The sequence below is a fragment of the Alternaria atra genome, assembly GCF_907166805.1.
Source record: "Alternaria atra isolate CS162 genome assembly, contig: 29, whole genome shotgun sequence".
Taxonomy (NCBI): domain Eukaryota; kingdom Fungi; phylum Ascomycota; class Dothideomycetes; order Pleosporales; family Pleosporaceae; genus Alternaria; species Alternaria atra.
The window spans coordinates 2561023-2575517 of NW_025091327.1; the positions used below are offsets into that span (position 1 = coordinate 2561023).

A 14495-nucleotide genomic window follows, 5' to 3' on the forward strand; every position below is an offset into this window, starting at 1 on the left:
TCCGAAAGCAAATGCACAGGATGGATATGATTATGTGTGCCAAGATGTGGAGGGATAGCGGAAGTTACAGTTGCTAAAAGAATAATGCCATATGCCAAGATGACAACAAGTGACAGGATGCTGTCTCTCATTGCAATGAGCTTACTGTCAAGTAAAAGAATAAAGAGAAAGAGGAGCTCTTGCGTTGAAGATAGCAAAATAGTGCTGCTGTGGCCCTACCTCAAATAATGTGGTAGCCACAAGCTTCCTTGGCAGAACTCAAGGCGACCCTTGGAAAGCTTATCACAGATGATTTCCAGGGGCCAAGCATGTGATTGAGAGATAGATTAATTATACGGGCAATGAACTGCTTGCGTCAGCCCGTTAGACCACGCTAGATCACTCCGTGCCGTGCCGCAGCCTATTTGAGCTAAGTTTGCGGCCCCATTTTGATATAACCGTGAGTAGTCTGACAATAATCCCCAGAACAAATTTCTTCATGCAGCAGCAAGGAGATACTCTGCCACCCTGTTATGAATTGATCTTACAAGTTAGGAAGGTGAATATATCTGGGTTGCCTGAATCTCGAGAATGGCAAGCTTGCATTGACACACGACTTCACGCTTTCCTGCTCTTAGAACATTGAAAAGTCAACCGATACACTCGCTCTTCTATCTAATCATTCGCGATGCTTTCAGATGTTTTGTTCGGCCTTTTGGCGTTTGGAAGGCTCGGAGCATCGCAGTTCAGTCTGTATCCTGCATTCATTGATCCAATCAAGTTAAGCAAGGCATACGGTGTCACGACTGAATGCATTCAAGGCTTGTAAGCGCAGTTCCTCTCTCGTATTTCTTTCATCTACTGACCTTATGTCCAGAAACCAAACGCTCCCAGAATGCGATCCAGACCTTTTCGGTATGGTCGTAGACTATGACATGTTCTGGTGGGAGCAAGACAATGTCACTGACCTCTGCCTCGGCAACTGCTCTGTAGCTGCAGCACTCTGGTATAACAATGTTATGAGCGCATGCGATGGGCAATGGTTGAATTCTTATGGGAAATGGATTCCCGCTGATTCGGTTGCTGGCCGATATGTGGACGGCATCAACACAGCTTGTCTATCTTCATCGTAAGAATATCGAGCTACCAAGTCATATCTGTTCTGACAAAGTGATGTCTAGACTGGGTGAGAATACTACATGGTGCTTGGTAGAGTCGCAGGACTGGATTGGAGCAGATGTGTATCAAGTGGACTGCGACACAAACCCATCTGATCCGTCGTGCACTGGTGACGGAACCGGCATCGATCCTGTCAACGAACGAATGGCCAATTTATATTCCGATGATGTGGTAAGTTGGCAAAGCACCAATCGTTCAACATTTGCTTCATGCTGACGACCAACCATCAGTTATGCGACGATTGCTTTGTGCAAATGCTTTATACTAAAGTCACCTCGGAGTTCTTTGCTGACACTGATCACGCCGACTATCTCGTAGGTCAGTTGCAGGACATCGCGGATGTTTGTAATACTTCAATCCCTGCTATCACGACTCGTGCATCTACCTCATGGGACTTAGCACCTGCTCCAACGCCAACTAGCACGACAACGACAACCCCTCCAGCTGCCACGAGCTGTGCTGCAGGACAAGGCCAGACATTGAGCTCTGGTACAGGGTGTGACACCTTGTCCCAGAAGTACGGCATCACAACCGGAGATTTAGAGGCAATCTCAGGCAGCGATACCTGCAGTATCTCAACAACATCCTGTTTTCCTTTAGGGTGCTCGCTACAGCGAATCGCATCTGGCGCTACTTGGTGAGCCCATCGCAATAACAATGACAAGAAGCATGAGCGAAGTTGCTAACGCGCGATAGTGACACAATGGCAAGTAGCCTCAATGTCACCACGGTGCAATTCCAAGGCTGGAATCCTAACATCATAGGGCTCTGCGATGCGCTACAAGCCGGGCAGTACGTGTGCACATCTCCTCCGGGTGTGACAGGGACGTATACACTAGCTCCACCACCATTGGGAACAGACGCCGATGCAGGGAACCAGCAACGTGGAGGCTCTGGTAAGTGCATTTGTGACTATTCACGGGATAACCCCTAACGATATGTAGGTGGAGTTGTGACTCCAACAACAACCATCTCACCAGGGCCGACAACGCCGGTAGCAGCACCGGGTCCAACACTGTCAGGTGTCTCGAAGATATGCAATGCCTGGCAGACACCAGCCGAAGGGCTCGGCTGCGTCGACTTTGCCGTCTTGAACAGCCTCTCATCAGAAAAGCTGTATGAATGGAATCCAATCCTCGGACCTAATGGCCAGAATTGCACTACCATGTTCCAATTCAAAGTCTACTACTGTGTTGGTGTCGTAATCGGGGGCTCATCAGGGAGCGGTCCGACAACAACACTGCAGTCTAGCCCGACCATTTCCCGCCCTACCACCGCTCCTGGGCCGACTCAAAGTGGCATAGTCTCTTCATGCAACAAATATGCCTTACCCGTCAGCGGGCAGGGCTGCTATGACTTCGCGACCGCAAATAGCATTACCCCCGCACAGCTGTACTCATGGAACGCCGTCCTCGGGTCCAATGGCGAGAACTGCGGGAACCAATTCCAGGCGGGCGAATACTACTGTGTCGGTGTCGGGAGTCAACAGTCTTCTACCAGCACTACTAAACAGGTTGTCTCTGCGCCTGGACCCACGCAAAGCGGCATCGTCGCATCATGTACTGGGTATGCTAAGCCACCGGCTGGCACTGGGTGCTATGATTTTGCGACACAGAATGGAATTACGCCGGCGCAGTTGTATCAATGGAATACGGTGCTTGGGCCGAACGGTGAGAATTGTGGGACAAAGTTTTTCGGAGAGGATTACTATTGTGTTAAGGTTTCGACGTAGAGAGTGTCAGGCACTAGGCTACTCCGGGCCCGTTCGGGCCGTTATGCCAAGCAATCGCAGTATATTAGCCTACCTTACCGCTGTTGTAGCTCGACAGCGGTTCGTCTCTAGTCTTACAAGGCAATATACCTCTACCTACACTATCGCTGTGCATCTCGTATCTATGAAGACTCTATTGCTTGACAGAGAGGAGGCAAGGGGCGTTCTAGAACTCAAGTCTACACCAGAGTCCATTAATCCATCTCGATTACGGTACGGACTGACAGTCTAGTCAAGAGGTTTTTCTCTTCAGGAGGTCTACAGCATTTTCTCTCTTACAATGTCAAGCCTGTGCTGCAGCCTTTACGAAGCTCGTCTTCGAATGCAGTGCACAGTCTCTTCTTGACGCTTGTCTCCACGCCTTAGTTTGGGCAAAACATGAGTCTGGTAGAAGCTGATGCAGAAAAAACAGCAACCAACCAATACTAACATGAATTAAGACTATTTGAGATTGCCACTGACCGCCTGAGCGAGCCACCTTCCAATCTCGGATGGATCACAGAGGAAACTACTGGATCAGCTCGACTCTTCCAAAAATAATCAAGGGTCTTTCCCTCTTCACCATCAGCCTACAACAGCACATGCAAAGCGTAATGGCCGGTGGAGATACCACCGAAGAATCCTTCAAAGGCGACTTTGGTGTCGGGTGGCGCGAGTACGTCTTTGTATGCTGGAATTCCAAGGACATGCTCCCCGCCTTCCGCGATTTCGTGAGTCCTCTGGAGAAATGCACTTTTGGCCTTGAGTATCTCGTCTTTGTGCGTAACAAAATAACGAGAAAGTTGTTCAACAACGTCTCCTATAGTGACGACACTGCCATCGGCTCTTCTGACAAGCAGAGGCTCCGGCGCCTCAAAATCGGCTGTTTCGAAGTTCTGCAGATCATCGGAGCAGAAGGCAATTTCATGAAGGGGAATCTCCGTGGCCGATTTCGAGGCAATTGGATGACCTAAGAAGGGCGATAGTTCGGGCTCGATGCTTTCTGAATCGTCTGCGACTTGTACCTTGGATGTGTCCTCGAAAATAAACCAGCGCAGACGGTCAAATTCCTCGCTCATGGTAGTATTTATTTCGCTAAAAGCCTTGCCGGTAGCCATCTTGAACAGAAGCATACTAGGGGGGCTGAATTAGAGAGGAGAGAAGCTGAACCGAGGTGCAAGCGGGCGACAAGGAGAATATATTGTCGGGCGTAAAAGAAAGCGATTATATCTGCATCAAAGTTAGCGTGCCAAGCGTGACAGTCACAATATGCATCAATTTTGCTCATTGAACGAAATCAAACATTACACATGAGCCCTTCAACACACACCATTGACTGCCAGACATCCTGCGCCACACAATCTCTCAACCACAAAAACTTGTGTATTGATCTCTTCATTCATTTAGACTTCGCAAAATCCCCACAGCGGGCCCCCAACAGTACTGTCAGTTGTGCGAAAGGAACTGTTTGGGCTGGGTTGTGCTATGAACATTTTACGTATGAGCACCGTACGCGCGCAGTCCCACCGGCACGGCTCGAGCGGCACGAGGGAACGAAGTGTATTTCGAGACGATCGTGATCGTGTTTCTTATCGGTTTCCCATTGCCTATGCTTTCGTGTCACGAGGAAGCAGTGCAAGGAAGGACTTGCAGTAGCGGTGGCGTGGGGGTTGGGGGAAGAGATGCTAGTGTGTACTATAATGATGAGCATCGTGCCTACAACGTGGAGTATTGGGTATTAGTTAAACTGTACTGGTACAATTGCGTGGCGAGTTGCGAATTTACTGCAACTATCATTGCGATTAAGATTTCATTAGCCTCGGTTATTTCGGTGCAGACTAAAGAGTGTCTCAGGGCGTAGTTCACAGCGTCCTCGCTCCTGGCCGGTACCGGCACCGATAAGAATTGCTGCCGTATAGTGATATTACCAGCGAACATACGGCTGCTGTGCTCGCAGGAGTGAGAAGACGATTGGAACAATGAGCGGTTTTTCGTCTTTCATTTCTCAAACAGAAAGAGCATGAGCCAATCGTTCGTCTCGGTTGTTTTAACGGACGGGGAGACTAAAGTCATGTGTTCAATGGTAATGTAGTCACTTATCCATCTGTCCATGTTCGTGTCACTGTTGCGCGTAACGGGAATGGTGCGAGCGTGGCGACACGACATGCCTCGGACTAGAATAAGAGAAAACACCGCTTTGCGTGGTTCATGAAGTGGAAGAAGGCAAAATACCAAGACTGTTATATCAACCGTTACTTGATTCATATATATTCGACAATCACGAAGTACGAAAGGTGCAGTTCTTTGGAACGACTGTATGTGGAGCTTACTTTTGTGCGGAAGGAGATAACGTAGGCGGAAACCCAATTTATGCCACCATGCGACGCGAACGTGAGAACAGAGAGATGGATATCGTTTAGTTTGGCCAAGGTCTGGCAGTGAGGCTATCATGGTCTGTGGTTCTCTCCTCTAGCCAACGGGCCGGTGCCGGACGATTGAACGAATTATCAACTTTCGAAGTAATCGCAGTTCAGGCGTTTACCCGGTATGGCTATCGGGTGGTCGGAGTGTTTTGCCAAGGACTGTGTTTCATAACAATGCATCAGCGGTATCGGGTCTAAAGAGAAGCATCTCACATACGTGACTACCAAACGGTATATTTTGAAGACGTTGACCTCCACATCGTGGCTGAGAAGGATCGTTTGTCGAACTAGGATCCGCCATTATCCAGGATAATTGGTCTTAATTGGAGGTATGTAACGACGGTATGTTGGATTGGTGTATCTAGAGTCAAAACATAGTGGCTTTTACGATTTACAACTAGAACTAGAGACAGTGGAAATAGCGTTGGTGTCCGATGATATCCACTCAGATTACTATTGACTAGTGAGGCTTTATAGTCAATTAGAATAAGACGCTTGGGACGACATGATATGGAAACCATTAGTACAGTCTTAATGGACGCACGAAATCGCTCGCCTTCACTGTGCGCCATTTTCTCCATGTTACAGGTGTGAGCGATATTGTGACTGGTATAGACGCTGTACACCATAGTGCCCTCAAAGATATCGTAGATGTGCTTGTTGGCAGCACAGAGTAATCTCTTCGCGAATGATATTGCTGTTTGGAGCGAAGATCTATGAGCTCTATGCAGCTATGGCGAGTCAGCTTGTATCCAAAAGTACATTCCTTTCGAGAAGTGATGCATGTACGGAACACAGCGACTTTGGTGACTCAATGGCACAAACATATGAGCACTGCCAGTGCCTGAAAATGATGCGACATGCATGTATGTAGCCTGCGATGTGATACAACGCCCTTGGTAGGTTTCGAGCGATTAACAGCGATATTGATCTCAAAGAGCGTAGGAGATTGAGTTCATCCCCAACTGTGCAAAGGCTTCGGGTCAGTGGTACTATGCACGATCTACCGATCGCAAGTGTTCAACCGGATGATACGGGTAAAACTGTTACACATGCTGAAGATTGTTGATGGCCATAACGATTGTTGAACACGCGGATCTGATGATTGTGTTGGCGATGGAGCATGTGCACCAGCTCGAGCTTATGCATGAACATGTGGGGCTATCCAAAGGTGGGTCGTAGGTTGCCGTTCTTTTGATCGAACCTTTGACAAATCTCGCCCTGGCAAATTTTTCATGCATGCACGATTCGTAGTCTCACGAATCTCACCTTCATGTGCGTAGGCTACCACATACGCTAGTCTAATGGAAGCCGCTTTGACCAGAGTGAGTCCTCCAGCCTGGGATGTTATGAGTCCACCTTGAAGTTGCACCAAAGGGAACACCGAACGGCGAGGCTAACTGCAACATATGGTAAGGAACAACGATCAGTTTTGGGTTTAGATGGTCGAAGGTGTGGTCAGAGCAATTGAATGTGGTGGATGCCGAGCGAGGTTAGTAAGAACTTGATGAACATGTGTTCAATTCCTTGCCTCACATTTCCTTCGCGATCATTTCCAGCTACGCTCGCTCAAAGATGAGCCGAGAAAAGAAGAAATCTGGACATGTACGACCATTGGAATTGAACTCGCCTTTACGTATCTGCGAGCACGTGTCGTCAGAAGAGGACATGACGTTCAGGGTAACCAAAAGGCCGAGGCTGGAAATGGTTCCGCGAGAGTTCGCCGTTACGTTCAGTTGAGACAACGGTGTGCAGAGGCGGAGCATGCCCAAAGTGTCGATACAAACGTGACCTGATAGGAAACTCACGAGAACGCACGCATTGGTCAACTGCAAGTGATACGAGCGCACTTGCCCATGCGAGCCGTCGCTCGAGAGGTAACATGAAAAAAAGACTTCCAAGGCGTCCCATGCTGTGTCGCGATAATGTTTGCCTTGTTGCCTTGGTCTCCGTTTCTGTCGCTAAAAGGCTTCGCATCGACATCTGCCGATGGTTTTAGATATCTGCCGATAGTTCTACAAGTTCCATGCCCTCGCACGGGAGCGTGGGCGACAGCTGTCTGCGTAAGTTGTGTAGCGGAGTCCCGAAGGAGCGCTGGGCACATCTTGTACCTATCTCGCGCGCGGAATGTCGTACCAGTCTTAGGGATACCTGCAGACGGTACTACGGCTCTTGAAATCCCAAACGCAGGCATCTTCCGATGACTTTGTCGACAGCGAATCTTCCCTGTGCTATTGAAGTATTGCCGCACCGAGACACGGAGGTAGCTCCGAGAGCCTATCGCGAGACCTGGGAAGCAGCATAGTGATATCCACTTCTGCTATAACTGATGTCATGCTTGGCGAGGCCTCGAGGGCTTTTCGCTGTTACTCATACAGCATGTGGCTGCAGCGCTGGGCAGCGCTGCGTCGTTGTGCCATGTGGAATGCGAGTGCGTGACAGCCTCAGATCATGAATGCGCCATCATCATGTGAGGAAGAGGAGTGATGAAGCGTCACCACAAAGGAAGACAAGGGATGACGATGTCGAGAGTTGTCGGGTGACAAGTGAGGCAGGTGAATGATCGCTGCCCAGGTGTGGCTTGTGCCATCACGCTAGGCAGTGACATCGGTCCCGCAGCCTTCAACCCCACGGCAGCGCGCCCCTCCAACACCGTAAGCAGACACATTACAGAACATCACTACACGTCTACAAACGGCCTCGAACTCTGTAAACGAACCCAACTCACAAGCTCAAGATGGCCTACAACTTTGTCAGGTCCTACATCGACACGTTCCGGGAGCGGACCGCCGCTATCAGCCACACATCAACGTTCCGCGAGACCGGCCAGATAACACCAGAGGAGTTTGTCCTTGCAGGAGACTTTCTCGTCTTCAAGTTTCCTTCATGGCAGTGGGCGGATGCGACATCACCTGCGAAGCGCGTATCCTATCTGCCTGAGGGAAAGCAGTTCTTAGTTACGCGCGGCGTGCCCTGCCACCGACGGCTCGATGACAACTTCGCGGGTGAAGCTGGCCAAGATGAGACCATAGTAAGAGACGGCTTTACTGCTGGAGAAGGCGCGACCGACGATGACGGTTGGCTGAGGACTGGGGGTATGGCGGCAAGCCAGGAAGCCAAGGTGCGCGACGTGCGGACGGTCGACGAGAGTGGCAACCTAGGCGCGGCGGAAGAGGATGACGAGATACCCGACATGGAGGATATTGAAGACGACGAAGAAGCCATCATAAGAGATCCAAAGGCCGAGTCGAACACACAGGCGTAAGCTTAGACTTCTTCTCTCTACTGACGCGCAGGTGACTGACAGACACCTGCTAGGCCCCTCCGAACATACACCCTCTACATCACATACTCCGCCCACTACCGAACGCCGCGATTATATCTCTCAGGCTACGGCTCCACATCCGTTCCACTCAAACCACAAGAGATGATGGAGGACATTGTAGGAGACTACAAGGACAAGACTGTCACAATCGAGGACTTCCCCTTCTTTGAGAATCCTCTCAAGACTGCCTCAGTACATCCTTGCAAACACGCATCCGTCATGAAGGTGCTGCTTGATCGTGCTGATGCTGCCCTGAAGCTGCGGCTCGCCAAACTCAAAGCAGGCAAGGACGTTAGCAAGCTCGACAGCGGCATGGAAGCACTCGTCGATGACACACGGTTACTCAAGCTCACCGAACAAGCCAAGAACAAGGATGGCGACGAGGCGAAGGATGATTGGGAAGTACTCAGTGAGGGTGGTGACGACGAGGTAGCTATCCGCGTGGACCAGTATCTCGTCGTCTTCCTGAAGTTCATGGCCAGGTAAGCACGACTCATCTTAAAATAGCGGATATTAGCTAACAACCTCATAGTGTGACACCGGGTATAGAACATGACTTCACCATGGGTGTCTAGTTGTTGACACATCCTTTTCGGTATATAAGGAGGTGCTTTAGGCGTTGGTGGCATCGTCATAAGACTATTACTTTACTCAGCGGGCGCAGATATGATTAGGGTGGGTGGCCAGTAGTCTTCACGATCACTATGATTCATTCAGAAATATACCAGGCCTCTTGTTGGACTTGTTGGACTTTTGTTACGGCATAAAGGTAGAACACGAAACAACACTTATATTGCACTCTATCGTCGTCGGAACCCTCCATATGATCGCTTCCAATCTCTGATACCCTCAGGCCGGCGCAACTCAAGCTCCTTTCCTTCGTACCCGAAACTGCTCTCGGCGCGGTGGAACATCGCACATAGCTTATCGAAGAAGCCGTCTTCCTCTGAAGCCTTGGGAAGGACCTGCGGCGATTCTAGGGATCCTGGTGCGACGTCGCCAGAAAAGTCCTCCTGCTCGTCGTCAAAGGGGTTTTCCTCGTCATCTGTTGATGTGGGATCGAAGAGAGCGTGGAATTTGTTGTTCAATCGAATGCGCCATGGGTCGACGTCTGATGATGATGCGGAGGCTGATAGTTTCTCGGCGATTTCGAACTACGAAAGTCAGCTATGGGACTCCTTTAAAACATCTGACATGTGAATGGATGATGTACCTCTCTTAGACCTTGTAGTCTGAACTGCTCAGCTCGTTTCTGGAGTCGTGGTGCTGATGGTGAGATTGGCATTGCTGAAGCAAAAGCGAAGAGGGCCACAATGGCCATGACGATGAAGGAGCGCATTTTGAGGTGGTAAAAGAAGAAAGTTCTGATAGATGTTGTGGTTGTTGTAGATGTTGAGTCGTATCGAAATGTGTAGCTGTCAAAGCTGAATAGGCGTAGTCTAGCTACTAGGTACCAGCGCTCTTCTCAAAAGTAGCGAAAACGAATGAAGAACAGAAAGACGAGTATCAGCGCAAGTATGTGACAAGAAGATAAGGCACGTAATGAGTGGCGGCGCAAGGGAATATGCACATCTATATCCGCTGCAAGAACGGCCGGGGTAGTAGCGAACGAAGACTGGTTCGTCTGAAGTGCATCATCACCCGCATCTTAGCCATACAAGCTTACTATATATCCGCCAACCGGCAGGTCAATTTTCTGTCGAGGTTACGTCTTCCTGTCAATCATTCCGAAACGGCGGTCCGCGCACCAAAGGGCAACGATCAGCGGCAAGGAGGAGGCGTTCGCGCAATCTTTAGCCCGTAATGTTGGGGCAGAAAGTCAGGGCTGAGACCGCGTTCTGAAGACACCTGTGCAGACTCAACCAGATTTTGCTTGACCTCGACAATGTCAAGGGCAGGGGGAGTGACACGCGTGGACGACCTGCCCAATGTGGTTGGAAGAGAAGTCATGACATCCATGGATCTGTTGAGGGGAGCCAGGCATGCATCAATGCCTTCGGACCAGAGCCAGCCAGAGCCAGAACCATTCGGCTGATGTTTCCCCAAACTCCAGGTCTGGATAAGTTTGTTTCGATCGCCGGCTCTCCGGTTGGGCACGATGTTTCGACTTGCATGATTCCTACCACGTCATCGTCATGCCAAAGTCTTTGCGGATGTGAAGTCTGTTAGAGAATACGCCGGGCGGTTGAGCTGAAGGATTCCGGAGATCTAGCCTGGAAGACGTTGGACTGGACTTGGTTGAAACAGATGTCACAGATGGATTGCGCGTCAGCGCGGGCGCTAACATTAGCATGACACTACTGTGCGCACGGACTCTAGGAAACAATCCGGGTCAAACAAAGCAAACACTCCCAGCTTCTGCATCACGCGAACGTCATCAGCGTTGCGCGACATTGGGAAAAGCTTCATACTCACTTGGACAGTATACACTTGGACATCATATACTACCGCATACATATTCGCACTTTTAAACGATGATCAGCTGGGCATCCAAACAAGACAGTCGAAGACACAGAACTCGCTTCTTAGACACGTCTTGACCACCCTAGCTATCGGTTCAGCATCACATTACCCGATATGGACAATCAGGATCAATCATCCCAGACAATGCGCCCAGGATCACTGTCACCAACATCCACAATATCCGCACAGGCCCTTGACCTCAGTAGACTTCCACCAATCGCGATTTTCACTGCGCATCTGAAGGACGATGAAGTGAAGACACTCAAGGAAACGTTGCGCCAGTACGACGCACCGCTTACTACCGATGTCGCGAGGGCGAAGGTCTTCATCGGGAAGGTGGGTACCAAGAGAAGAGCCGAGTTTGAATTGAGGTCTCGAAAATTGGTTGTCCAAGAAGTTGTTACCCCGAAACGGCCAGCAAGTCCTGTGAAAGTACAGAATCACTCTAGCAAGAGACGAAGAGTTGGTGGAACATTAGGTCGGCTACCAGCGGATGAAGTGAATTTTACTACCGAAGACGAGGCTGGCGACGACTCACAGACTGAAGATGAAGCGACAGATATTAAGAAGCAGCGCGTTCAGCTATCATCGCCTGCGAAGTCCGACAATGGCTCATATGCTGCGCTCATGTTTGAGACTTCATCGAGTGACGATTTAATCTGGGTCGTCAAATTCGACTGGGTTGAAGCTTGTGTAACTGCAGGCCATTTCCTTCCACTGGGAGACAACTTAGTGTACAAGGGCAAAGTCCTTGAAAGACCAAAATCATTGAATCCAAAGTCTATCAAAGACATATTTGGTGCGCACGAGAAAGCAGCGCCAAAGTCTCAGACACTCTTGGCAACAAGGCCACATCCTGTGCAGGACATTTTAGACCGCGCAAAATTGGATGCATCCAAGGCCTCGAAGAAAACTACTTATCAGCCTAGGCGATTCGGAAACCACACCTCTAATCGCTTCGACGGTAAGGCTTTTGCCCGCTCGTCGCAACCCGTCAGTCACTCATATGCTTCACAAGCTGCGCATCTGCTGCAGCAAACGACAAGCGAGTATGAAGGCGAAGACAGCGATATCCCTCTACCTCCCGAATGGGTGAAGAAGGGCATCAAGTACGCTTGTCAGCGCTTCACACCCGGTAGTGGACCCAATGAAGACTTTCTCGACCAGCTCAAGAAGATTAGAACTGCTCGAACCCTGATAGACGATGATATAGGTGTTCGTGCATACTCGACCATTATCGCGTCTATCGCTGCGTATCCATATAGACTTAGTCACCCGCGAGAGATAGCACAACTACCTGGTTGTGACGAGAAAACCGCAGTTCTTTTCGTAGAATGGAACAACACTGGCAAGATCCAGGCAGTTGAAGATTACGAGAACGACGAATCAATGAAGGTTCTGCGCGCATTTTACAATATCTGGGGTGTTGGAGCGAAGACTGCGCGGCATTTCTACTACAATAATCACTGGACTGAGTTAGACGACGTCATCGAGTATGGCTGGAACGACCTGGATAGAGTGCAGCAGATCGGCATCAAGTATTATGACGAGTTCCTAGTGCCAATTCCACGTCCTGAGGTTGAGCAAATCGCCGCCGTTGTCCGAGAACACGCAGTAAAGCTTCGCGACGAACGTGTAACTGTGACGATTGTAGGCGGTTACAGACGTGGCAAGACAGAGTCTGGCGACGTGGACATGATCGTCTCACACCCCGATTTGGAGAGTACAGCGGGATTGGTTCGAGAGATTGTTGAGTCATTGGAAGAAGCTGAGTGGATTACTCATACGCTCACGATGAGCTTGACAAACACCAATCGAGGCCAACATGCACTGCCTTTCCGGTCTGCAAAGGGAGCAGGCGTGGGTTTTGACACGCTTGACAAAGCACTTGTAGTGTGGCAAGACCCATCGTGGCCTGCTCGTGAGCAAGATGTTCTAGAGAATCCAAAAGCGAAGAATCCTGCTATTCACCGCCGAGTCGACATCATCGTGGCGCCTTGGCGGACTGTGGGTTGCGCAGTCATGGGTTGGAGTGGCGGTACGACGTTCCAGCGAGATTTGAGGCGATATGCGAAAGCTATCAAAGGCTGGAAGTTTGATAGCAGTGGCATCCGGAGTCGAAGCACTGGTGAAACTATAATGCTGGAAGGACCCGAAGGAGTTGTTGGGACACCAGAGGATGCAGAGAAGAAAGTCTTCGAAGGGCTAGATCTGGAATACATACCGCCTGAGTATAGAGTAACATATTGACATCACACGGTACAGCACCGTGAAGACCATCTATGTGCTTCACCGGTCTGCCTCCACAGATGATCTAGTTGCCTCGTCACAACAAGTATTCACGCGTTCGTTCTACGTTGTAAGATATCTGTACCTAGTACAACGCCGCCGACTTGTTTAGGACTCTAACACCAGCATTCGAGCACGATCCGCTAACAACATGAAGCTCGACCGGCTTACCAAAGCACTCACTATGACCCTACAGATCATTATCAGTCTCGTCTTGTTCATCATCGTACTTCCGTTCTTCGTCTTATGGCGCGTTTCGATAAGCTTTCTTTACTTGGCCAAGAAAGAGAAGGAGGAGCCAAAGAACGCAGACCAAGAGAGAGAAAAGCAAGAAGCAAAAGAGGGCGAAAAAGGGAAAGACGACGAGGAAGAGGAGGAGGAAGAGTCAAAACCTCCTCCTCCTCCTCCACCTCCGCCACCCAAAGACGCCCATGAGCGCGCCCTCACCCACTACAACCCAGTCTGGGAATCCTTCAGAGACCTCGCCATCAACAAACCCCTCGTAACCCACTGGTCCCGCATAGCCGCCACCATCGTCCTCCTAACCCAAACCATGCTCTCCCTCGCGCTCCTCGAAAAATCCCTCGTCTACCATATCCCCTGGTTCGTCACACACCTTTCCAACACTCACTACAAAACGTCGAAGGAGAAAGTCTGGTGGAATGACTTGTTACTGCACATGTCCGGACTAGTTATTACATGTGCGCCGTTTGTGGGGTTGATAGGGGTGGGAGTGGGCATACTGTATTATTCGAGGAAGGTGTGGAAGTATGGGAGATTTAAGAAGGGAGCGGCTAAGAGGACAGGGGGACGAGGGTATGACAATCCGGAGGAGAAGAAAAGGAATGAGAGTGAGGGGAACATGGGGTTAAAGAGGCGATTAGGGGGGTTGTGGGACATGTTATGCATCCACATCTACCACATGTGCATCAACATTCACGACCGCATGCTGAACATGAGTCGGGACATGGACAGTTGGAACGTTCATCGTATGGCCATTCGGGACACGGTGGAGACATTCTGTTTGAGCAACCAGGAGGCGGGCCGTATGGGTACCATGATGTTATTCAGTCACCGCCGCCGATTA

At 50.0% G+C, this 14495-nt stretch overlaps 5 protein-coding genes across 5 annotated transcripts; 3 read left to right on the forward strand and 2 right to left on the reverse strand.

The window, feature by feature from the left end:
• Positions 1 to 667: 667 nt before the first annotated feature.
• On the forward strand, positions 668 to 2890 carry ALTATR162_LOCUS9178 (uncharacterized protein; the record flags this gene model as incomplete). The annotated part of the gene is made up of 6 exons (XM_043316811.1): positions 668 to 804; positions 857 to 1108; positions 1161 to 1329; positions 1389 to 1795; positions 1855 to 2054; positions 2103 to 2890. The coding sequence occupies 6 exons, from the start codon at positions 668 to 670 to the stop codon at positions 2888 to 2890; spliced, it is 1953 nt and encodes a 650-aa protein (XP_043172746.1).
• A 608-nt stretch (positions 2891 to 3498) lies between these two features.
• Positions 3499 to 4026, reverse strand: ALTATR162_LOCUS9179 (uncharacterized protein; the record flags this gene model as incomplete). The annotated part of the gene is made up of 1 exon (XM_043316812.1): positions 3499 to 4026. One exon carries the CDS (start codon positions 4024 to 4026, stop codon positions 3499 to 3501), a length of 528 nt encoding a protein of 175 aa, XP_043172747.1.
• A 4042-nt stretch (positions 4027 to 8068) lies between these two features.
• On the forward strand, positions 8069 to 9231 carry ALTATR162_LOCUS9180 (uncharacterized protein; the record flags this gene model as incomplete). Its single annotated transcript, XM_043316813.1, has 3 exons — positions 8069 to 8592; positions 8650 to 9138; positions 9189 to 9231. The coding sequence occupies 3 exons, from the start codon at positions 8069 to 8071 to the stop codon at positions 9229 to 9231; spliced, it is 1056 nt and encodes a 351-aa protein (XP_043172748.1).
• A 225-nt stretch (positions 9232 to 9456) lies between these two features.
• Positions 9457 to 9995, reverse strand: ALTATR162_LOCUS9181 (uncharacterized protein; the record flags this gene model as incomplete). The annotated part of the gene is made up of 2 exons (XM_043316814.1): positions 9457 to 9810; positions 9870 to 9995. The coding sequence occupies 2 exons, from the start codon at positions 9993 to 9995 to the stop codon at positions 9457 to 9459; spliced, it is 480 nt and encodes a 159-aa protein (XP_043172749.1).
• A 1238-nt stretch (positions 9996 to 11233) lies between these two features.
• ALTATR162_LOCUS9182 (uncharacterized protein) lies at positions 11234 to 13369 on the forward strand (the record flags this gene model as incomplete). Its single annotated transcript, XM_043316815.1, has 1 exon — positions 11234 to 13369. One exon carries the CDS (start codon positions 11234 to 11236, stop codon positions 13367 to 13369), a length of 2136 nt encoding a protein of 711 aa, XP_043172750.1.
• Between the last annotated feature and the right edge of the window lie 1126 nt (positions 13370 to 14495).